The sequence below is a fragment of the Vipera berus genome (genome assembly GCF_964194415.1).
Source record: "Vipera berus genome assembly, chromosome: 1".
Lineage (NCBI taxonomy): Eukaryota > Metazoa > Chordata > Lepidosauria > Squamata > Viperidae > Vipera > Vipera berus.
The window spans coordinates 265,275,838-265,302,265 of record NC_138202.1 but is presented as its reverse complement, the minus strand read 5'-3'; the positions used below and the strand labels follow the sequence as shown (position 1 = coordinate 265,302,265).

The 26,428-nt window shown below is 39.0% G+C and overlaps 1 protein-coding gene and 1 long non-coding RNA gene across 2 annotated transcripts in view; both read right to left on the bottom strand.

The window, feature by feature from the left end:
• Positions 1-729: 729 nt before the first annotated feature.
• LOC308659355 lies at positions 730-7,950 on the bottom strand. Its single transcript, XR_014024506.1, has 3 exons — positions 7,719-7,950; positions 3,724-3,906; positions 730-948 (listed from the first exon to the last, which is right to left on the bottom strand). It is a non-coding gene; the product is annotated as an uncharacterized lncRNA (long non-coding RNA).
• A 6,433-nt stretch (positions 7,951-14,383) lies between these two features.
• The window catches only part of AKAP7 (A-kinase anchoring protein 7), a 95,894-nt gene continuing 83,849 nt past the window's right edge, over positions 14,384-26,428 (bottom strand). Inside the window, exon 9 of the mRNA XM_081312879.1 lies at positions 14,384-14,472. Coding sequence (XP_081169005.1) covers positions 14,399-14,472 — 74 coding nt within the window. The 3' untranslated portion in view covers positions 14,384-14,398. The remainder of the gene's footprint in view (positions 14,473-26,428) is intronic.

Sequence of the window (26,428 nt, the reverse complement as noted above, 5' to 3'; positions counted from 1 at the left end):
ATTTCATAATAGTCCGTTTCAGTTTTATTTTTGATCTCTAATGTTAACCTATCCATTTCAGCGCAGGATAGGATTTTGCTTATTACTTCTTCTTCAGTAGGGGTTTCTTTTCTTTTCTATTTTTGAGCGTAAGAGCTCTAGACCTTCTTGTTCGTATATTAGCTAAATTAATCCTGGCTAAGTTGCTCCACTGTCCTCTATGTTTTGAGGCCAATAGGAATAAAGACAATTGCAGGTTATTAATTTCAAGCTCATTTCAGAGACAGGAGTATGGAAACAATGGTGGAAGCTCTCATTGTTTCTGAAAGTTCTACCAAGTACTTCTTAAGCTAGCTACGAACATATCTTTGCATTGCAAAACTTCCTGTTGCAAAGAATTTGGCATGTTTGATTTTTTTAAAAAAACATTTTAGTGGGGATACGTATATTGCCAGGGAGCCAGAACTTAAAGAAGAGTGTTTTTCAGTGTGCTACTGAAGTAAATACTGAATTCTAACCAATCATTAGTAAAATCTTAGTTATGAGATATTTGTATATCTCTATGTCCTTGATCAGTTTATTTCAAGCAGAAATCATCCGGGGAAATCTTTTTCCATCTCCATGCTGGAGAAAAGTTTCATGTATTGACCGTTCCTCACTTATCTGATATTCACACTATGAGTACTACATTTTATGTAACCAAAACAATACCACAAACACATATACACATGAAGTATACCTTTGGGCAAATGCCAACATTTGCTTTTAATTTTTATTCTTTATAACCATCCTATTTTTTACTTTATATTATATTATTTTACTGAAAGAGCCAGTTTGATGTGGTAGTTAAGGTGTTGGCCTAGAAACCAGAAGATCATGAGTTCTAGTCCTGCCTTAGGCATAAAAGCCGTCTGGGTCACTTTGGGTCAGTCAGATTCTCTCAGCTCAATTCACTTCACAGGATTGTTGCTGTGGAGAAAAGAGAAGGAAGAAGGAATGCTAAATATGTTTACTGCTTTGTGTTGTATATATATATAAAGTAAGGCATAATAAAATCTAAAAAAAACCCTGCCCCCTTAAACTGTCTAACGGGAATAATCCCAGAATGTTCAAAGACTTTAGGATCAGCAATAGAAAGGAAGGAATATCTGGAAACAGGGAACAGTTAGCTGGCATCTTAATTAGTAACACCCTTCACTAATGTGGACATTCTTTATACCACCATAGTGATGCCTGGGTGATGTTACAAAATATTTGTGTTGGTATACTACTCATCAAAAGGGACGCGGTGGCTCAGTGGGTTAGGAGTCGGAAAAGACTAGCACACATGTGCGGGGGAACCTTTACCTTTATTACTACTCATCATCTATGTCCACAATCCTGGATCATGGGGACTAGACAATAGTGTTCAAAATCTAGCAAGGGATGGTTTTATAATTACTGTCATTTCCTCCTCATTTGTCTTGCTTCACTGCAGAGTGTGTCTGCTTTGCACTGCATTCGCTTAGTTTTTCAGTCAGCTTGTCACACAGCCTTTTGACTATTATAATTGAGAGGAAGTGACTGGCTCAAGGTCACCCCAATTGGGGACCATGTCTAAGGAAGGTTTACTGCCTGGGTCTCTCTACTTCTTTTCAGATATCTTAACCACTACACCATTCTGGTCCAATAAATGATTTTATGATACTATCTAATCTTTTTAATAGTCATCCAAATGTTTCATTTGACAATTTTCTAGATAATCTGTTCCTATGCTTGGTTTTTCCTGTGACCCATGCTTAGGAGTTCTGCTATATTTTTACCAGTTCTGTCTTTTTAAAAACAGTTTTAAATGAAAATGTGAAGCTTTTCCTGCTGGCAGAAGCTAATCAAAGTATTACTGTATTAGTTATCCTTCAAAGAACAGAGGGGGAAATTTGACAACTCAGCACTGACAGGCAGAGATTGGAAATTCTTATCAAGCAAGCTTCAAGTTATACTGATAGAGAAAACGCATAAAAATAAACCAAATGGTGGGAAGACTCTAGAGCAGGGATAGCAAGTGTGTTACTGTAGGACTGGTGGGTATAGAGTTAGCCATGTTAACAGCATCTTGCAATGACCAGCAGGAGTCCACTATCAGTTATAGACAACCTGGATTCATCTGGAACTTTAGCTCACTTTACTTCAAACCGGGTGGAATTGATAAAAATAGTTATTGTAAGTTTGGTATAGCAAGTGATTGATTGATTATGTGCATTACATTGGTGCTAACTATGGGTGACCACATGGATTTTTTCTAGGATTACTTGTCCCGGTCTTGACCTTCAGATCTTCCAATGTTGTCCCTATCACCACTGTAATTGAATCTCTCTACTTTGTTGCTGGTCATCCTCTTTGGTGATTGATACAGATTACAAATGAAGCCTTTGATGTTCAGCTCTCCAAAGGTAATTTGGACTGTAGAGAGCATTTTATGAGGGGTCCTTGGTGCTCTCTGAGCTTCCTTGTTTTCTTGCAGACGTTTCATTACCCTAACTAGGTAACATCATCAGAGCATGTTATGGGTGTAATTACAAAATAGCTACAATGAGAAATTTGCCTATTGACAATATGGTTACCCTGGCAGACATGGCTTATTGCAGAAATGGCTTTCTTCTTAAATTTTTTCATTTGAACTATTAGTAGGCAGTGAGGGGAAAAGAGGTTGGTTTGGACTCTTCCTCACATAGTTGTAACTCTGTGAGAGAAACATGATTCATTAGGATTTAATATTTATCTTCATGTAACAAGGGGGAGAAAGCATCATTTGTATTGGCCTAAAGCAAGTTAGAAGACAACAATAAATTGCTTAGAAAGAAGATAGATTAGCATGGCAGACTATTTGCTTCCTGCCATAAGTGTTTTAATACTTCAATTAACACACTGTTGCTTGAGATTGTCAATGGTTGGTCTTTAATTTGGCAATGTCACTAAGCTCCATTATTTATGTGCACTGTGCTATAAGGGTAGCTCATCCGAAGCATGAATGATTATCTCAATTCCTTTTTTGAGTGCTGAAAGAGGGAGTGCTATGAACACCCTGCCACATGTTTGACATCTTTGTCAAGCTATGAAATCTACTGCCTTTAGGACCGCTGTAATTCTTCTTGATTGCCAACAGAACAGAGGGGGTGAGGTTTGGAAGAGTTCGGGGTCTACAGGTGTCTCTTATCACCTTGAGAGCTGAGAGCCTGTTGAGGAGTTGTTTTGTCAAACTGAAGGTTCTTCTCATAACAATTATCAGAAGATGCATTGGTCAATGTGACTGAACTGTCAGAGAGGGGAAGGAGGATTTTACTCTTTTAATTATCTGCTTCCCACCATTTCCTCAGAGCTATGCCGGTTCAATGAAAGTTTACATTAGTGAACAAAATGACTGGTGTTTTGCTAGATTGGGCTTTTTCAGCTGGGACTTGACAATCTTCTGGATTACTAGATCTATTTCCATTCCAAATTTCAAATAGCACAATAGTCCCTTTCAGGACTATAGGATGGGGTAGGATGAGGTGGGTGTCACTGGTTACAGAAGATGCACTTTCTGTAGTCCCAGCCCCTATTTGCCTCCTTTCATTTTCTCCATTTGCAATGCACAACAATCAATAAATATCAGAACATTAGCTTTGGGAATAATAACTTCCTGCAATTATCATTGAATTTCACTTCCTAATCATGCTCTTATGGCTGTTGTTCCAACACATTGCATGAATCATTAAGAGCTCTTACCATTATTCTATAATTAGAAAGTTCTGGGTGAGTTTGTAATGAAAACAACACAATGTTTTGAATCCAGATATATGGGATGGAATACATCCAAAGAAAAATCAAGTTCTTTGAGTGATCTACCACGGATTCTATTTTCCTCATGGCTTCTTTATTTTATTCCCAGTACTCCAGGATGAGTAGTTTCTGAACACATGAAAGGAAAACATAAAGGGTCATATGAAATCTGTCTCGAACTGAAGAAGTGGTGTATTTTCCTTTATTTACGGATTTCAGAAAAAAAGAATACAGAAGGCTGATTTATATCAAATTAAAGATTCAATATGTTTAAGTAGGCATTATTTTCTCTGGATGAGAACAGCAACCTAATCTTTCAGGAAACGAACATTCCCTGCTCTACGTAGGAATTAAAAATATTGAAACTGGAGCCATTTATATGCAGGCAGGCATGGACATTTTCTTCACAGCACAACCAGAAAACAGCCCAACCTAGTGCTTTCTAGGTCAGATATGTCAAACACAAGGCCCGGGGGCCAGATCCGGCCTGCAAAGTGGTTTCATGCGGCCCGCGAAGCCATCCTGGAAACAGTGAGGGAACGGCCCCCACTGCCTTGGCCCTGGCCCAGAGACCCTCCTTCTGCCAGAGACCCACTCCTGCCCGGGCCCTCATAGGCACCCTTGATGCAAACGATGTAGAGCTGGCCATGCCCACCCAGTAGGTCATACGGACTCTAGCCATGCCCACCCAGCAGGCCACACCCACCCAGACCATACCCACCCAGCCCCTTGAGGGCAACCGCAATGCTGATGCGGCCCTCAATGAAATTGAGTATGACACCCCTCTTCTAGGTGATTGCAACTTAATTGTAACTATTGGTAGTTTGAGTGGTAGTGGGAAAGGAAGGGCAATTTAGCCTCACATAACTGGAGGACCTTTGCCCTTTTCTCTGAGTCTGCCAGAGGATGGGAAAAAGGAGAGGGACTTTCCAAATATGCACATATAGTTCATCTCTATTTATTCTCTGTTCTTTTGTATGTTTACAGCTAGAAGGAAGATCTCCCTTATCCAGGGATTTTAATCAACCATTAAACATCTCCTTCACAATATCTACATGAGCCTGACTTCTGGCCCACAAGAGAAAAAACTTTACTTTTGAAATGCTGCATCATTCAAATCCATCAGGACAACTCCCCTGCCAGTCTGAGAAGGGGATGTTTGAACTTCACTCTGCTGTGCGTTGATCTAGTATCATATTGACTTGAGCTAGGTGATGGTGTATGCTAAATTGGCATGCTATTAATCAAGCACTGAGGATCTTGCTCCCTTTGCATGGATTTTTGACATAGACAAAGCTCTTTTCTGAAGCAAACAGGAATTTCAGTATTGTACCGACTCGTGGTTTTTTGTAAATAGAGCACATAATTCACTGCCATTATGACAAAGATTAAAGACACCATACAGATATAAAAGGATCTGTGTGGATTGTTCGTAAAGGGTGTGGTGCACAGCAAAAGAATTATTTCTTAAAGTGGCTTTCTCCAACCTAATATATTGGACTGTTAGAAGAAAGTCCTGGGTTTGAAACCAGGCCAAGTCATCCAAAGAACATACAGGGCAAGCCACTTGGAGCAGAAGCAAAGTTTATTTGAGAGCATAATGTGAAGTACAGCAATCCAAGTTTGCAACGTAATTACAGCTGTCAAGTGATTACCTTTATACATTTCCTCTGTCCTGGTCAGACTCTCTCTGTTCAGAAACAAAGCCCTCCCTGAAGAAATTATTGGAAACTGCAATTAACTGGATGGTCCAAAGAGGGCATTTGGTGGGGAGTTTGAGGGATTTTTCCACTCATTTACCATATCAACTGGCTTCCTGCTTAATTAACATTGAGGCTGGGGGTGGCAGTCACTCAGTGGAAGGGATCTTTTTATTAATAGATGTGATATCTGCTATGTGCCCAAATGGACTACAACCTTTGGCCAATCTCAACCACCTTGTGTGTGTAAAGGAGGGGATTTATAATGGTTTTGAGTGAGTTACTAGTGTCTGCCAACTTCCTAACAGTTTCATCCAAAGGGTCAAACTTGGCTGATAGCTCAGGAGGTTCTTTGTTTTGTGACCTGGAGTTTCCTAGGGTCAGAGATGGCCAAGATTAGTGTGTGGTCTGGCTAGAAGTTATCATGGACACTTTTACTTTCTTATGGTACAATTCCATACATTCCAACATAATTTGTGTCTATTTCTGCTAAGGAAGAAGAGGGTTTGTCCAATAGAGCTTGAAGAAATCAAAGGAAAAAGATCCAGAGAGGCCTGTTAGAGAGATTTCCATCAGTACGGGACTTGCTCTATTTTTTCTGTATATCAAATTGATAAAAGGAAAAGAAAAAAAAGCTGAATTAGGGAATTTTCAGAACAATCTACTTCATATAAATTTTAATTAAACATATACAGTACATAAAACTCACATGGAAGATTCCATCCAGCCTGGATATCCTGGGAAAGAATGTTAAGACTCAGAACAAAAAACTTATGCAAGATCCTAAATACAAGCCATTTCAGAGTCATAAATCCAAAACACAGATTAAAATTGTTGTTTATGGTTTCAACAGGTGTCCATTTCAACAAAGACAAACCGGTAAGATCAGAAGACAACAACACTTACCTAAATACTTAAAGGGTAAGAAAGATGGGAGCCAAATCTCTAAAATCAATTTAGACATTTATTTTTTTGTTGTACGCTCTCCTTAAAAATACCTATTAATGTCTGCAACATTTTACTTCTATGTTTTATCCAAATATTTAGATCCCCCTTTTTATTAAAGGCAGATGTCTTCACAATAAAGCTTGCATATGATTAAACTGGTATATAAGCTAATTAAAGAATACAGCACTCAATAATTTTATGAGAAACACAACAAAAATAATTCAGAGTCTGAGCAAACAAAGAGGAGTTACTCTCCAGTGAGCTTTTAAACTGCCTATAATAGTAGAGGGACAAAAAGACACCAGGGAATACTGCCTTCAAAATTAAGAATGTTGGTTATAATACAGAGTTCCCCAACTTTTCTAGCTTTGTGGCCCTGTGAGGGAGGGAAGTGGGGAAGTAGGGAGTGGGGAAGTGCGTGCGCTTGCCTGCTGCTCGCGCACGTTGGGATGTGTGCACGTACTGATCTCCCCCCCCACACACACACATTTCTGCAACCCGGTTCCGAATGGCTCAAGGCCCATTAGTGTGCCATGGCCTGGGGCTTGGGGACCCCTGCTTTAATATAACAATACAGGCAGTCCTTATATACCTTGTATTTAGCTCTGGGAAGTCGGGGGGGGGAGGGGGGGAGGGGGGAGGGGTAGGGGGGAGGGAGAAGGGAGGGGGAGGGGGGATTTTTTAAAGAAAAAATTGTATGTTAAAACTTTTCAATAAAAAAAAAACAATACAGGCAGTCCTTGACTTATGACAAATGAGCCCAACATTTCTGTTGCTAAGTGGACGGTTGTCAAGTGAGTTTGCCCCCATTTTATGATCTTTCTTGCCAGAGTTGTTAAGCAAATCACTACAGCTGTTAAGTTAGTATCATGGCTGTTAAGAACGTTGGTGTCTAGTATAAGTATACATACTCTCTTTCTCTCTCTCTCTCTCTCTCTCTCTCTCTCTCTCTCTCTCTCTCTCTCTCTCTCTCTCTCTGTGTGTGTGTGTGTGTGTGTGTGTGTGTGTGTGTGTGTGTATCAAAGCTAAGCACACTTTGGAAAAGATTCATGAGCTCTGAAGTTCTTCTTTTCATTCATTTTCAAAACCTACACAACCCCCATATAGTATTTCTTCCTTTACCAACCATATTACAACCTACTTTGTATTCCAGTGATGTCTTATTTAGACAGTTCTAAATACCTTCATTAACGCTACATAGTATGGTAAAAACATTAAGCCTGCCCTCCTATTGCCAACCCTTTGATAAAAAATTCCCAGGAGTCCTCTTTAGTAAGGGACAAAATGACTTACCCGCTGATTTCTGCACAGCTTCCCTCTGCTAATGGAACAAAATCAGTCTAGGTTTTTCTTCCTTTATTGCCCAGTTGCACCAGGTGATTCCAAACTCATTTTGAATTTCAAATATGATTCATTCCTGATTGCAATATGTTGAACAGAAAATAGTAGCCAGGTTCAGCATTTAATGAAAACTGTAATATATCAGGAAATTATTCAAGGTCTACGCAGTTAGCTGATATTGGTCCCTGATAAGACTTGATGCTATTTATACAGAGTAAATGGCAACAAAAGGTGCTGTGAACCAGTGAGCCATGCGATGCTGTAAAATACTTCAGTGTCAGTTAAAAAAAATATGATGTGTGCTTCCAGGCTGAAAGCCCCTGGCCTACAATGACATTGAGCAGAATGCAAGCCAGAAAAAGCCAGCATATGTTTGAGTTCATGAAGCATGATTTTGACAAATGATTGATTTAATACATTTTGCAATGTATTCACCCTACTGCAAAGAGCACAGCTTAAAGACCTTTATTTATCAACATCCAAAGAAATGTGTGTTATTCATATTTAATGAAATTGTTTGAGAGATGTCACAAAGAGGACCTAAATAGTTAATACATTCAGCACACATATGGAAATGATCATTGAAGTATTAATAGAGTAATAGCACTCTACCATGCCTCTGTTCCATCACTTCTTTTGCTCTCCTCTTAAAAGTTGTGGGATTTTATTTTATTTTTCTTTTTTAATGTCTCTTTTCTCTGTTCCTCTTCGGATATTTTTATTGAAATTAAGGAATCTATAAATATTTTATTTTCCTTTACCCTTTGTGTTTAGCAATCCCGGGGCTTCATGATCAATGCCTGCCTTCATGTTTTTGTAGTGATGTTTTACACCTCAAGCTATATCATTCCTTCAGTTCCCTGTCTGTCTCCACTGATCACTTTTAGCCTTACAGGAGTCTTAACAAAAGTTTGCAAGCTACATTTTTGTTTTATCTACTTAAATGTAGTTTTTCATCTTTTCTTCAATACCCAACCCTTTTGTACTAATTTTAATGGTTAAAGTATTACCCATAAAGTATTATTCAACACCTCTTTTATTCAGTCCTCTTATCCTTGTGCTAACTTGAATAAAGCATTATCTGTGCTTCTTCATAGCCATTTATTAGAAAGAAAAATCATTTTTCTCTGTGTGTGTTCTGTGCTAATCATGACAATCGTTATTTTTAAATTGATCAAAAGCATTGCCACAACTTGAACATAAGTGAGAAAGGGGAATGTTATGGACATGAGCATTTTGAAATGTTTGTATTGGGGTTTGGTTGAGTATGCCAACATTCAGCAAACACATATTGCATTTTACACTAATTCCTAAGCCAGAGTTACTAGCCAAGATGACAACTATGATGCAGAGTAGGAAAAGTTGTTTAATACATGTATAACTATTTGAAAAGCCAGAAAAGGTTTCTGCTGTCTCTGCACAATTTAGGCAAGAAGCCCACTCAGCTACTAAAACCATCATTCAAGGCAGTTGCTCCACAAATGATGGAGTAAATCAATCTTTTCTAACGCCTTCCAGATGTCTGGGCTTCAATGTCCAGAATTCTCAGTCAACATGGTTGTTGCTGAAAAAGCAAAGAATTGAATAATAGAATTGGAAGAGATCTTGGAGGTCTTCTAGTCCAACCCCCTGCACAAACAGGAGACCCTATACCATTTTGGATGAATAGCTTCTTAAAAACCTCCAGTGATGGAGCACCCACAACTTCAGGGAAGGCAAGCCATTCCACTGATTAATTGTTCTCACTGCCAGGAAATATCTCCTTAGTTCTAGGCTGCTTCTTTTCTTGATTAGTTTCCATCCATTGCTTCTTGACCTAGCTTCTGGTACTTTTGAAAACAGGTTGACCTCCTCTTCTTTGTGGCAGCCCCTCAAATATTGGAACACTGCTATCATGCCACCCTTAGTCCTTCTTTTCACCAGACTAGACATACCCAATTCCTGTAGCTGTTCTTCATGTTTTAGCTTTCAGCCCCCTAATCGTCTTTGTTGCTCTTCTCTGCATTCTTTCCAAAATCTCAACATCTATTTTTTTTTATTGAAAAGTTTTAACATACAATTTTTTCTTTAAAAAAATCCCCCCTCCCCCTCCCTTCTCCCTCCCCCCCTACCTCTCCCCCCTCCCCCCCGACTTCCCAGAGCTAAATACAAGGTATATATAAAAAAACAATCATAAACAACCATATACTAACAACCATAAACTCTAAAATCCATCACTCTCTAGCTTATATAGGATAAAACAAACCTTAGTAATATTAAATATATATAGAAAACAAAAATAGAAAAAGAAGAAAAGAAAGAAGACTTATTCAAATGCTACATGAAACTTCTTAACCCTATACTTGTTCTGGATAAACTCAATCCATTTTCTCCATTCCATAATATAGCGTTCTTGCGAGTGATCTTTCAAATAGGCCGAAATCTTCGCCATCTCAGCCAGGTCGGAAACCTTTAAAGTCCACTCTTCTATAGTCGGCAGTTCCTCTTTCTTCCAGTACTGGCCTATCAAGAGTCTTGCTGCCGTAATTAAATTCAACATCAACTTAGTGTCCACAACTGTAGCATCTATAATTATTCCCAACAAAAAAAGTTGCGGACAAAACTTTATCCTCTGTTTAAAAATCTTCTGCATGTTCCACCAGACTTTTATCCAAAAGGCCTTAACCTTTTTACAAGTCCACCATATATGAAAATATGTTGCTTCTTCATCACCGCACCTCCAACATTTAGGCTGATAATTCGGATACATACTTGCAAGCTTTTTAGGATCTAAATGCCATCTATAAAACATTTTGTAAAAATTCTCTCTTAGATTTTGAGCTTGTGTAAATTTTACATTCCTCACCCAGATCTTTTCCCACGTGTCCATTGTGATAACTTCCTGGATATTTTGGGCCCATTTTATCATACAATCCTTAACAAGTTCTGTTTCTGAATCAATCTCTATCAACGCAAGATATATCCGTTTAATATGCGCTGGTCCCTGATTTCTGATTTGCTTTATCAAATTTTCATCAGTCATTGTAAAACCATTTTTCTGGTCTTCTTTCCACCTGGCCCGTAACTGAGTATATTGAAACCAATTTTGAACAACCTTCTCTTCTCGCAAGAGGCTATATGATTTCAAACACCAAACATTTCTTTCCAAGCTTAGGATCTCCTTGTACGTAGTCACATCATGTTTGAAACCAGCATGTATATTTTCTATTGCGTGTTTTGGAATTGCCCACAGTGGTATCTTGCAATCTACGGTAACTTATGTCTATACTTCTTCCAAACTCTCAACAATGCCTGTCTTAAAATATGCACTCTAAACACATTGTCTACCTTCTTGTCATACAACAGATATGCATGCCAGCCAAACAACAAATCGTGGCCCTCAAGATTTAATAATCTCTCTTGTGTCAAATTAATCCAATCACTTATTCCTGCTAATGCAGCAGCTTCATAATATAGTTTAAGATTAGGCATTTTAAGACCACCTCTCTCACGAGTATCCTGCATAATCTTAACTCGTGGCCTTTTCCCTGCCCAGACAAATTTATTGATACCTCGCTGCCATTCCTCCAAATTAGAATCTTTCTTAAGAATCGGTATCATTTGAAATAAAAATAAAAATTTAGGCAGGACATTCATTTTCACTGCTGCAATCCGTCCCAACAAAGACAATTGCAATTTTTCCCAACTCTCCAATTCTTTTTGAATTTTCCCCCATAATTTTTCATAATTATTTTTATATAACTTTGTATTAGAGGGCGACAAAAGCACCCCCAAATATTTAACCCTTTTAACAATCTCAAATCCAGTTAATCCTTCTAAGAGAGCCTTTTGCGAAACTGTCATATTTTTGGCCAAAATTTTGGTTTTCTGTATATTAACTTTAAATCCAGAAACCTTCCCATATTGTGTTATTATCTCCATCAGGTCCACAACAGAGTTCTCTGGCTGGGTCACTGTAACAACCAGATCATCTGCAAATGCTCTCAATCTATAATCCTGATCTCTAATTTGTATCCCCTTAATTTTTTCCGAATTCCGTATTTTAACCAATAATATCTCTAATGTTAACACAAATAACAAGGGCGATAACGGACACCCTTGCCTTGTGCCCTTCTCAATATTACATGCTTCTGTCAGACTATTATTAACTATAATTCGGGCAGTTTGTTTTTGATATAATGCCCTAATCGGTTGTAAAAAATTTTCCCCAAAATCCATTTTATCTAAAACTTTCATCAAAAATTGCCAATTCAATTGATCAAAAGCTTTTTCAGCATCTAGAAAAATTAGCACCGCAGGGATCTGGTTGTTCCTTTCCAAAAACTCTAACACATCAACTATATGCCTCACATTATTTTTCATTTGTCTACCACTAATAAACCCCGTTTGGTCCCCATGAATCACCTGTTGCAGAACCCTCATCAGTCTATTAGCCAAAACCTTAGCAAATATCTTGTAATCTGTATTTAATAGCGATATCGGTCTATAATTTTTAACTTGAGTAACATCTTGGTGAAAGGGACGCGGTGGCTCAGTGGGTTAGGACGCTGAGCTTGTCGATCTGAAGGTTGGCAGTTTGGCGGGTCGAATCCCGAGTGCCGCGTAACAGAGTGAGCGCCTGTTACTCGTCCCAGCTTCTGCCAACCTAGCAGTTCGAAAGCACGTAAAAATGCAAGTAGAAAAATAGGGACCACTCCGGTGGGAAGGTAACAGCGTTCCGTGCGCCTTTGGCGTCTAGTCATGCCGGCCACATGACCACGGAGACGTCCTCGGACAAGTGCTGGCTCTTCGGCTTTGAAACGGAGATGAGCACCGGCCCCTAGAGTCGGAAACGACTAGCACGCATGTGCGGGGGAACCTTTACCTTTTTAACATCTTGGTCTTCCTTCGGAATCAAAGAAATAAAAGCTGTTCTCCAAGACGGTGGCACCTTTCCCCCCCTCTGAATTGTCTGGAACAGTTCCTTTAACGGTTTGATCATCTCTAATTGTAAATTTTTGTAGTAAGCCGCAGACAAACCATCCGTACCTGGTGCTTTATCCACCTTCAATTCCTTAATTGCTATAATAATTTCTTCTTCTGTAATTAATTGGTTAATCTCCTCTTTTTGTATTTGCGTAAGAACCGGGATGCTAGCATTCTCCAAATATATATCAATGTCTTTTTCATTAATCTTCTCCTTAGCATATAATTTAGAATAAAAATCCACAAAAGCATCCTTGATAAGATCCTGTTGAAACACAACCCTTCCTTTATACTCAATTTTGTCTATATTAGAAGCCCTTTGTTTTTTCCTCAGTCTATAAGCTAACCATCTACCTGGTTTATTAGCGTTGCAAAAAGTATTATGCCTGGCAAACCGCAAATTGGTTGCCACTTGGTCAGCCATTAATTTATCAAATTGTCCTCTTAACAGTTTAATAGCCTCCTAAAAAAGATAGCCCTATCAAAGCAGTGCTCCAAGAGCTTTGGGATGATCTGCATGGCAACTAAATTTTTAACTTGGAACGTTAATGGACTAAATTCACCACAGAAGAGGAAGAAAGTTTTTCAATATTTAAAACAATTTAAGATAGATGTTATATGTTTGCAAGAAACGCATATTAGGGTTGCGGATCAAAAGTATTTATCGAACTCAAGGTTGGGCACGCAATTTGTTGCTTCTGCAATGAATAAGAAAAATGGAGTGGTTGTTTATGTTAAAAGTGCTTTAACAGCAGACTTAATTGAAGCAGATAAGCATGGAAGATACGTTATGATAGAGCTGCTGCTAGAAGGTAAAAAGATGCTTTTAGTTGGATTATATGCTCCTAATCAACAACAAGCTGACTTTTTTAGCTTACTTCATACAAAGCTTACCCAGTTGGATTATAAATCTTTTATTTTTATGGGGGATTGGAATGGTCTTTTGGATGTACAGATGGACAAGGCTGGAGCTTTTAAGCACGTCCCAAGTCATGCTAGACTGCCTAAATCTTTTTTTGAAATGAAGGATGACTTGGAACTGCGAGATATCTGGCGCGAGAGACATTTGCAGGAAAAGGATTATACTTTTTATTCTGACAAACATCAATCTTTTTCCAGGATTGATTTTATTTTGTTGACTAATGATTTTTTTTAAGGACCAAAAAGGTGAAGATTTGTGCAAGAACTATCTCTGATCATAGTCCAGTTTGGCTAGAGATTGATAAGGAGAATAGAGACAGGCGCTCATGGCGCGTAAACGAGAATTTGTTTAGAAATCAGAGAAATGTGGAAGAATGTAAACAGCGGATGAAGGACTTTTTTGAAATTAATATGAATAAGGGCACCTCTATGGACATGGTTTGGGATGCTAGCAAGGCCTATATGAGAGGGGTGTTGATATATATGAATAATAAACATAGACGTGCTGTGGAAGCTAGGAGGAAAGAACTGGAGAATGAAATAAAGGAAAAAGAAAAGGCTTTGATTTTGAATTCAGAGGATGTGAAGACTAAGGAGGCTAATCTCAACATCTATTTTATACTGTGGTGACCAAAACTGAATGCAGTAATCCAAGTGTGATCTTACCAATTTCAAGTGGGATAAAGTGAGGTCCACGTATCTGAAGGGCTCTTGTTCATGGACAGTCTTTCTGAACTTGGGAACTTTCAGATAGGTTGGCTCAGAACTCCAGGCTGGCTGGCAATTGGAGAAGTGGTAGTCTCATGCATCCCAAGGACACCTAGTTGGAGAAAGTTTGGATATGCAAATGAACTCCAAGACAACTTCCCATAGTTCCAGGTTTCACTATACAGAACAGCTCAGTTTGAAATAACATAAAGAGTTTTATTATGCCCCAGCTGATCAACCTACCAGCAGCAAAACATTGTAACTGGACAATTGGCTCTATATAATATACCTTTGCTTGTGTATTCAATAATTGAAGGCCAAATATGTGCCTGAAATCTTTCTGAACAGCAATAATCTGAATTTTGAAATAGTGATACCATGACAACCACAGTGTTGCCTTTCATGCCATCATGTGTTGCTGTATATGTTGTTAACAAAAGCATTTCAGAATAGCAATTCCAAAATTGTGTTTCAAAAAGCCATGCACACAATTTTAAATGAGGTAACTGTAGTTGGAGGCAAAAAAATAAAAAAAAGATCTGTGATTCCAAAATACTCATCTAGAGGAAGGATGCTTGACTGCAGCATCTGTTGTAGGATTCCAGTTTTGCTTTGGCTTCCTTCTGCTGGGCTGAGTCACTCTGCTGCCTGAATCCATACCAATTATTTGATTGGGTCTATCATTATCTGTGCAGAGATGTCATAGCAGGGTGCACTTTCAGATGAGACCAACTTCTGCTTTGGGGTGGAGTGCCTCCTTTCAGCCTGAAGATTGTTCCTGATAAGTGACCATCTATTTGGAGGGAGGATAAACATTCTGTAGCTCAGTGGTAGGTCATTGCTTCCTGCGGAAGGTTCATGATTCAGTCAAGTCCAGAGAAATTTGAAACAGGACATTGAGAGATCTGCAGTCACTGTAGAGAATCCTGAGCTACTTAACCCTGATTCAGTATATGGTACTACACTTTCCTTTCTTCACACAATGCAAGAATTCTTACCTTTTGCTATTAAAAACAAACCTAGGCTTGGTTTACATGAGTATTTAACTATGTTCCATTAAATAGTAAGTGTTGACTTGCACAATATATTAGGCCCTCAAAAAAACAATGAATGAATGAATGAATGAACCTTTATTGTCAAAGTACAACCATGTATACATTCAGATTGGCTGAGCCTCCCTTCATGCCCCCACCCCCAACTTACAGTGACACAAACCCTCCATCTTATTACACCATGTGAATTAATTGCACAACGCACTGGCCTCGCAAGTCAATCACTGGTCTTGCTTTAATATAAGACTTATTGAACAAATTATGAGCAGATCCTTGCTTTCTGATAGGCCCATTGTCTTGTGTGGGTCATTTCCCCTTTTCTGAATGTAGGAACAGACGACATTGTCTTTCTGTCCTTCCCAGCACATTGCAGATGCATCCCATGCCTGAAATTGGCTTAAGAAACAACTGAAAGCAGTCTTAGAGACAAACGGTTTATTACATAACTAACTTTTAATCCAACAACCTCCGCTAGGCAGCTTCAGGTCTCTTGAGGCATGGCATTTACACCTCTCCTCTTATTCCTCATGAAGCTCAGCTAGGATGCAGCCAAAATCACAACATTTTTGCCATTTAAACATTAGAGCTCTATAACGCTTCGAGCTGGCTATTTTCTTACTTTGCTTTAGGAAATTCTTGCTTCATCTATCCCTCTCCTACAGTTTAAGCTCCACTATCTAGATCCCTGAAGCAATCTTATCAATAAACGTTCAATAAACTGATCTTAATCCTTTGAGTCAGTCTCACAATCTGGTTTGCTTTCCTTGCTTAGGTGAACAATCACCTCTACACAAGATGGGCAGTGCACAAATCAATCAGATAAATAAATAGCCTGCACTAAACTCATACCTCACTTTGGGCTCTCCTTCATAGCCATGGAAACATGTGATCCTCTCATTCTTCCATCAGGAGGAAATTACATTGTCTAAAAAGCTTGGTCCTTTACCACAGTTCAGGGACAAACTGGCTAGTGCTGCTCCCCAGAATACACATTAGGGCAATTATTTAGGTGATTGAATCATTTAGGGCAATGATTGGTACACTCCTGGCTCTCCTTCCCCTCCCACCCACCATCTCCTACTTTGGGGAAAAACAACAGCTACTTGTTGTTCTGAACACGTAGGTGTCTGTGGCGAGGGACATGGTTTGACATTCAAGCTGTCATTTTTATTTTCTAGGTATTTTGACTTTTTTTTTCTCTGGAGAAGACTCTGATGCTGGGAAAGATGGAAAGAAAGAGAATGACCCAGTAGCAAGATGGAGGGATTGAGTTACAGGGGTGATGAGTGCATTGATGCATGCCCTGGAAGACCAGGTTAGGGACAGCTCAGCATGGAGAAAATATATTTATGTGGCCACTAAGAGCCATCAACAACTTGATAACATGTACTCAGTCAATGTTGTCTTTCTTATTCCCTGCCTACTTATGGGAGAAAGCACACCTAACAGGGAGGGGACCACAGGTCTTTTAATGGAAGGGGCTGAAATTTATGGAATAATCTTTAAAAAGTTCATGGCAATCCCAATGTGATTTTTCCCCCAAAAAATATGATTTCAAGCAGTGATGGAATTCAAATATGTGAACAACCGGTTCTCTGTGTGGATGCCACTTCCGGAAGTCCATTCTGGGCCTGGGCAACAAAAAATTATCGGTTCTGTTGAACTGATGCAAACTGGCTGTATCCCACCACTGATTTCCAGGCCTGCTACATGAATCCTTTGGAGCCTTTCTACTTTCTTCTTAGGATTCAAATAAATTATGGGAAAAGGGAAGAAGAGATTCTGAGATAACCCAAGGAGAATCCCATCATCATAGTTCTCTATAGTGCCTCTCCTCTCCCAAATCCAAACAAAGGTATTCCAGGAAGATGCATTTTTGGCACACTCTCAGGGGAAAAAATTCTGATTTATCTGGTTTTCCAGTTTTGAATCCAAGCATGATAACTGAAGGCTATAGAACACAAGGACTCTTATAGCTGATGCTTCGCCTGAACTCTCACACTATCTGGTTTGGCTTTCTCCCAGTCCCCAATATGGTAACCTTCATGCCTCAGTACTTACTGAATGTTTGGTAGAAACCTTCTCACTTGCTCTGCTGCCATTTGGCAAAAACTTGCTGTTCCCCAGATCTGTTGCCTTTGCTCACAATGGTGGTCAGATTGCTGCCCTAGCTGATGTTAGATTGCATGTCAGCTACGCCTGGGGAGCTTCTATCTAGGTCAAGCACCTTTAGGCAGCTTAGGATTTTCAGTTGTTTCCCAGATATTCACTGGGAATATACATTCATCACAAAATATATGATCTGTGCCCCAGAGTTGGTTCTCCCAGGATTTCCAGATTTCAGCACATCCCGGCTTTCTGATTGCTTCAAATAGTTTGGATAGTATGGTTTCAAATTCACACGTGCATACAGTTGCTTAGTGAGAATGCCATTTTACATAAGGCTCAGCAGACAAGGAATGGAATGTAAACCCAAGCAGTTTCTGAAAAAGGAAGCTAGCCTGGATAATTTCAACAGGAACATGAAGAAGAGAAATCAAAATCCAGTCCAAAGTTCAGAGAGCCAATCCATATCAGTCAACTAATCTGAAGGTCAGAGTTTCAGGGTTCACAAGCAGAATTCACAGGAATAACACATCAGGAAATCAGATAATTGTTTCCAGTAGGGAAGCACAGGACAGGGGATTGCCTGTTAAATCAGACTGCAGCCAGCAATCTTCAATTGAGACAATTAGCTTCTTGCTTGGCAAGGAGCTTCATGTTGCATCTGTTGTACTTGCTGCTCTACTGAGTCTGAGGGCTTAGAGGTCTATCTCTGATCTGATTGTTCTAGCTGTTCTGATGGTGTATGTGTTTGATCAGTTTTAGGTGGTTTCTAGTTTGGGTTTACCTGAAACTGACATTCTACCGGTTCAGACGAAGAAGCTTCTTCAGAGTCAGAATCAGAGTCTCAGCCCTGGACCATGACAGTTGGAACCATTTCAGTGATGCATTTCTTAGGATTATTTGCCAATGGGAAATTAATCTCCTAAGTCCTGTCTTTGGTCTTCCATGAGGTTGATATACCTATGTCCAATCTCCTACCTACTACCAAGAAAGAGTTAGGTTTTCCAAGTGAGGTCCCAAGTTCCTGTGGTAGCCATAACCAAAATAGCTATGAAAGTACAGAGGACAATGACCAGATAGTAGTGGTTCTTCAAGGACACCAGCCCAGCCAATTGTAGCTAATTCACTGACTGCCAAAACATTTTCTGAAGACCATGTATATTTTAAAAAACACCAGGCCTCATATGGTTGCCATCTTGATTTTCCCTCCCCCCGCTTAAGCCCCTGGCAGATGTTTCTGATAGCATCTATCACTGCAGCAAACAGACCATGTGGAGGAGCCCTCTGATGCCATATCATCATTTACAGCTTTTAATTGGAAATATATGTGTCTTGATGCCCGGCAACCCTCCCATCAATCCAATGCATCAGGTATTTTTCAAAATGGCAAATGCACATATTTTGGGAAGAGACTATTGTTTTACTACTTTCCATGTCAAGCAGGAGTGAGTGGATTTTTGTTATTACATGAGTTGCACCAGCTCCAAGTGGGATTTTTACACTCTGAATGGATGGTGTAAAAATCAGTATAGTGCAATTGGCTTAAGTGAAGACAATTTTTAAGATATTTTATTGGGAAACCTTACTCTGTTCAATGGGACATGCTCCCAAGATACTGGAAGTGTGTATAGGCTAAATGGTACAAACCGTCTTGAATAAAAACGTACCTGAAGTAAAAACATTTTGGTATCCAGACTAGGAATATAATCAATTTTCTTATTATCTAGTTCATAAGTCATGTTTAATCTTCTGGTAATATTATTACAAATCCCATAATGTTCTCCTTAGAAGAAAATACTGTGTGAGGAAGTACATAAGAATCTGTGCATGTGTTTGAAACCAGCTGCTTGAAAGGTTTTGTCTAATCCTAAAGTCCACTGTGAAACTTGGTCAGTTACAAAGCCAGTTTCTTTGAATGTACACGTATCTAAATATTTTTTTAAAAAACAAAATGTAAGGAGGAAATCTGATCTTATGCTTTATTTTCACAGAACTGGACAACTGTAAATAAAATTGCACCTATTTTATTTTTAAAACGGCACCTTGGACTTTCTACGCTTGTGGAATGGGCTTCCCAGATAAACACAGATGCTATGTGTGACCTTTCTAAGCTTGCAGGGATAACAATATATGATACTCAATCATGCTCTAAGAATAGCAGTACAGTCAGTGCTCTATTAATGAGTGACACTGAGCACTTTTTGGTATGGGTGTGGATAAAACTGTACTTAGCTAGTAGCTCAGAAAATAAAGGAATGCTGGTGAAGACTTACCTAAGTGACATATGGCTGGTGTGAATAGAAAATCTTCAGGAGTAAAGGTGATAAAGCACATGTAGGGGGTATCGTTAGCAAATACAGGATACAAAAAAGGGTTGGGTAATAGATGTAAAATATTCTAGAAAAACTCCCATGCAACTGGCTCTTGATAAAAGGGGAAAAGTTAAATTTTCTATCCCATGGAAGGGAATTCAAGTGCTTGTAATTTTATTTTATTTTATTTATTTTAATTCCATTTATATCCCGCCCTTCTCCGAAGACTCAGGGCGGCTTACAAGCTTAGCAGTAGCCTTCATTCTATGTATATGCCTGCTTATTAGGGCTTTCACACACACCCCAAGCGGCATTATTACAAAGTCAGCTTAATTGCCCCCAACAATCTGGGTCCTCATTTTACCTACCTCGGAAGGATGGAAGGCTGAGTCAACCTTGAGCCTGGTGGGACTCGAACCTGCACTAATTGCAGGCAGCTGAATAAGATAAGGTATGAGGTAAGAACTGGGATGGTGGTGCTCTAATAGCAAAATTAACGGCAAGGAAAGTGCTGGTTTGCCACTTTCAATATTAAAATAAAATTGAAGTGTTTCGCTCCTAAAATAGAAAACAGCAACATAAAAAACTGTTTCTAATAAAATAAAGCCCACAACCCGCCACCACTGCCCACCTCCAATTCAAAGTACTTCGCCACACAGAAAACAAACTACCAGGGAGAGCGTGCCAATTTCTTTTCTAATACTTTTATTCACTATAGGTACAAAATACTGTACAGAGTACAGTATTGACAAAAAGCCCACCTTACATCTGTAAATAAGTTGGACAACATAATTAACATTTGCTTCATCTAATAATCCTTTTTGGGATCACGATCATGACTCTATCAGATACACAAGCAAACAGCTCTGATTTTTTCTAACTCTGCAAGCAAGAGTGAAAGGTCACAGAGGTTTTATCCCTGTTGTTGTTCACAAAACACTTTTACTTCTCCATGGTAACTACTGAGTAACCAAACAGAGGCATCATCCTACACAAATGTTTACCTAGAAATATTAAGGTGAAAATAACCTGTGGTTGCTGAATTCCAGTAGGAAGCCAGCTGTGAGGACTCTTAAGTTCCTACAATACTCTTCTGTTCTTGGAGTAGTTTTGCAAAAATGGATTATTTATAACGTCAACAAAGATATATTCACCAACACAAAGTTCAAACTAAACCAAGAATCTCTTTAACTATAGGTCTCTAGTAGCTTAGTAAACAAAGAAGTCCACAGCTTGCTGGTATAGCACATGCTTTGATGAAGAAAGTTCATCCATGAAAGCTGCCATTTGATTTTATTTGTGAAGTGTAATGGGGTTGATGATGGAAAGGCCTCATTGATACGAAATATTGAAAAAAGGCAGCTGGTGTCAATATCAAGTTACAATACAGTTGTGGTTGATATATGATGTGGCACCTTTTTAAAAATTAGTATGGAGATGGAAAATGCTGTTATAATTCTCTTATACAAAGAAAAGAGGAACAAATGACCATACTCAAGTTATTTTACTTTGGTCACATTATGAAAAGATTTAGCTCTCTGGAGAAATCTCTTGATACTGAGAAAGGTGAAACAGAAGAGGATGACCAGCACCAGGTGGAGTAACTCTGTTACAGTAGCAATGGATGCACTGTTTGAAGACCTGAAAGACCAGGTTAAGGACTATTTGTCACAGAGAAAATCTGCACATTCACTAAGAGTTGACTCCAACTTAATGGCACATACTGTAATCAAATAAAGCAAAAGCTAATAATAATAAATGCAAAAAGTACAGGTTGATTAGTTTGTAAAGTACATTGGGAAAGTACTGCTCTTTCGAAGGCCAGATCCTGAAGTTGAAACTCAAATACTTTGGCCACCTAATGAGAAGGAAGGACTCACTGGAGAAGAGCCTAATGCTGAGAAAGATTGAGGGCAAGAGAAGAAGGGGACAACAGAGAATGAGGTGGCTGGATGGAGTCACTGAAGCAGTAGGCGTGAGCCTAAATGGACTCCAGAAGATGGCAGAGGACAGGAAGGCCTGGAGGAACATTGTCCATGGGGTTGCGATGGGTCAGACACGACTTCGCAACTAACAACAACAATTTTATCCAATAGAAAGGATGAAAAATAACGATTAGTACACTTTGGGAAATTAAACATTTTTATACTGGGAAGGGATGTGCAATTCAAATTGTTACTGGTAGACAAATGCATTAAGGTGAAAAAGTTGTAATTTAGAGAAAGTGGCAAAATATTTTGACTAACTCAAAATTGGTTGTGAAATTCATTAAGAATGGTATATGATGGGAGCAAAAGCATGTACAAGTATAAAATGGTTAGTGAATAATTCAATACTACCTGGAAGTAAGTAATATATTTTTCCTATGAAATATATTTAAGAATAAACATGTAAAATACAGTACCTGTGATATTCAACGTGGGTTAGAGACATAAATGTGTAGATATGCAGGTGGAGATGACATATCAAAGTACTGGTAGTGATGGGAGCACCCCGATACTCCCATATTACACCCCTCCTGCGTCAGCTGCATTGGCTACCGGTTGCCCTCCGAGTGAGATTTAAGGTGCTGGTTCTTACCTTTAAAGCCCTACATGGCTTAGGCCCAGGATACTTGCAGGACCATCTGCTGCCGGGAACGAATTCCCATTGCCCAGTACGCTCACACAGAGAAGGCCTCCTCAGGGTACCGTTGGCTAGACAATGTTGGCTTGCGACCCCCAGGGGAAGAGCCTTCTCTGTGGGAGCGCCAGCCCTGTGGAACCAGCTCCCCCCTGAGCTTCGGATGGCCCAAGATCTCCAGTCCTTTCGCCGCGGCCTCAAAACACTCCTTTTCCACCTGGCTGACCTAGACTGACAGGGATTTTAATTATATTTACAATTCTAACTTTATTCTTTAATTTATTTTAATTTATTTCAAATTTTATTTTTTAATTTACTGTACAGAGACCTTTAAGTTTTGTTGTTGTTAGCCGCCCTGAGTCCCTCGGGAGATAGGGCGGGATATAAATCCCATTAATAAATAAATAAATAAATATATTTAATTGTATGGTGCAATAAAGAGCACAGAACTAAAAACCTAATGCCTGAAAGATCAAAGTTTGATAAGGAAAATTGAGAGAATGCTTATAAACTACACATCAATGATGAAAAATTAGATAATTCTGTGTATCTTTGTAAAATGTTTATTAAAGGTGGAATAGATGGAGAGGATTTAATTGTAAATGCTGATAGAAAAATAATGATAGAATGTAGTACTAATATTTGTCAAAAGAAATTAAAATTGCAATAGCTTACTTACATGAAGTAAAAGTTGGGGATAGCAGGAAAAAACAAAAGTTGACATGTAGTGGGAACAGGTTACGTTAAGAAATGTGATGATAAAACAAGAAGAGATAGGGTCATGAATGAGTGGACTGAATCCAAGAGGGAGTGGCCAGTTTGAAAGAAACTTACTAAGGTTGGATCATATACAGAGTATGAATAAAGACTGACTCACAAAGAAATACAGTATATAAGGGGTCCTTGGTGCTGAGCTTGTTTGTTTTCTTGCAGACATTTCATTATTCAAACTAGGTAACGTCATCATTGCTAGTAAGGAGTGCTATTTGTGGCCAATTTATATTCTAGTGCAGGGGTCCCCAACCCCCAGTCTGTGGACCAGTACCAGGCCATGGCATGCCAGCAACCGGGCCGCACAAACAAACGAAGCCCCATTTGCAGGATGCAGGCAGCGCACAAAGCCACAAACTGTCTGGTCCGTAGAAAAACTGGTCCCTGGTGCCCAAAAGGTTGGGGACTTCTATTATAGTGGCTTGCCTGCCAGTGTTGGTGAAGGTGGACTTAGGTATTCTTTGGTTGGTGTTTGCTGTTGGCTTCTTTGGCAATTTCTTGATTGGGGTATTGTTTACTTGATTGTTGGTCTTATGTTAAGCTTTGAGTTAATCTATGCTGATCTGGTGCTGTTTGCTGGAGGATAGCTGGCTTGGGTCTTTTTGTTCCTTTTTGGGCTGGTTGATTGTCTCTTTTGCATAGTCATATATATATACAGTATATGATTCTAGTCAATGGATTAAGAGGAAAGCAAAAAATGAAAAAGTCAGGGCTAGAAAGAGTTGATGACAACCTCAAAAAATAAGAAATATAAAGTATATGAATTAGCAGCATATACTGATGATAACTTTGTCACTTTGAATGTACACCAATCGGCATACATCAAAATGAAATTTTGTTGCATACAGCTCTCAAAGGGTCACCACCTCCGATATATACTCCTTGTTCGGGGCCCGCTCAAATTTCACATTGTCCATTTTAGTCTCTAGGGAGTGAACGATGGCAAACAGGACAGATGGAAATAAATGGGGTTCCATGTGGATTAGCCCTCAAGTTAGCTTGTATTCTGACAACCTCTCCTTCTTTCCTTTTTCTGATCCTGACTCTTCCACCCTTTCCTTAAAGAGGCCTTGCTTCTTTTCGCCCCTGGAGCACGCTGCTGCCGCCACCACCAACTCCTCCAAAAGCCTCTCTCTCTTCCTCTGGGCCTGCTGACAGCCTCATCCAGTTCCTTCGCTCCATAAGCTCCAGGTCCTCTCCTCCTCTGCCTCCTCTGGAAACAGCCCTGATTTGCAATAGAATCCATCACTGGGCCAGCAGTCAGATCTTGCTGCTGGTAGAACAAATTCAAACAGCGCCAACGACTTTTAACGCTCTCACCAACAGTTCCAAAACAACTAGAAACTCGCCAGGCCAGCAAAGATTGTTGGTCGTATGTCGTATGTTACCTTAGTTCCACCATGTTGCTCAAACACATTAAAATCTTCCTGATCATGTGGCCTATAGCCTTTACTATCCCTCCCAAAACTATTCGCCTTCAAGAGCCAATGCAGCCGCAGCCATTCCAGGCGCCGCCATCTTAGAACTTATACTGTACTTATGAAACAAGTTTGGTTTGCTAGAACGTATGGAGAAGTTAATGGATACTTTTGGTGTAAACTAGATTTAGTTACATTTCTTTTTTTTCATCTCTTGCATTTAATATTGTTGCTCATTGCTTCTCATTCTTTGGTTCCTCTGCTTTCCATAATGTTGTGTTGAAAGAAAAACCTTCATCAGGGTCCAGTCCAAGCTGGGAATAAACAAAATGGAGACTACTTTAGAAAGAAAGTTGTAGTTTATTGAAGAGCAGAGCCAGACAGAAAGATGGCTCTGGGAAAGCTGACCACATGTTGCTAGGAGTGCTGGGTTTTTATACCTTCTTGGGCTTTTGTGTTTGGAGTTCCTGTTCCTGTGGCATGAACTTTGACCTGAGGTTTTGAGTGTGTCCTTTTTGGTATTGGTAGGCTAATCCTATTATGTCCCAAAGATCATATCCTGCTTCTCTGGGGCTGGGGCTGATGGCTTACTTCCTGTGTTGGATTTTTTGGGTGAGGGGTTGCTGGTTCTAATTCAATCACTCTGCTAATGTTAGTTTTCAGTTTTGTTGCAGGGGATTTCAAAATATTGTCTTTAATAGGCTTCTGCATGGTGGTATTTGCTCATGAATGGGGCTGAATGGGATTATCAAATCTGCATTTCTAAAAGGTGGTTTCCTGAGTTTCTACTTGGGGCTATTAAGAAAAACTGGGCCTGCTTTTCTGCCTTTAAGATCCTTTGAGGAAATATATTCTGCCATTTTAATATTCCCCAAAATTTCTTTCTCTGGGGGGCAGGGGTGCTGTCCTCCTATAGTTGGTTACCATACTTGCAAAGGAATAGTATGTTGTATATACACAGATTGAATATTAACTTGAGCAATTTTAACAATATCTCAAGAGACCAGAAACTATTGCAGGCAGAAATGCATTTAATCATGACTTTCAAACATTCATATGTGAATTGAATTGGAAAGTAAAAATAGCAACCTTTGATATATAACTTTAGACTGCAAATAAACAAACTACATTAGAACACCCTTTTCACTAATAATTTGTGGGAGGGGGGATGGGTATATTCAGAGATTTTTTTTAAAGTCTTCTATATGCAGTTTGACATGGAAAAAAGCAATGGATCAACCATTTGAGCCAATCACATATATACTTCATGGAATAAAATTATAGCTGAACGCCCTGAAATCAAAAGCTTTAACTGTAATATTAGATTCATTTTCCATGTATTTTCATTTTTTTAATTTTAGCTTAATTTTTACAGAGATGAACAATTTGTAATTACGATTTTCAAGTATTAACATTACATACATAATATGTATCAATATGCTCTCCAAATATTCAGAATGTTAGCAAAGACATGTAATAGTTGCTTTATTTAATCAAAGCACTAATGGAAAATATAAAAAATGTATAAGAGGAACATTTGAGTTCATTATTCATGTAATCGTCTGCTTTCTTCATTGCAGTTACTTTTTAGTAATGTTTTTTTTTCTTCTAAATCCTCAACAGGCTTCTAATTATTGTTTGGATGTAAGAGTACATCTTAGCCTCTGCAGAATCAGTTTCCCTGTTGCACAAATGTTCTCATTAGGAAGACATTTAACATGGGAAGAATATAAATGAGATTTATTTTTTATATTTTGATCAAAAGAATAGTGGAGCCAAATTACCAC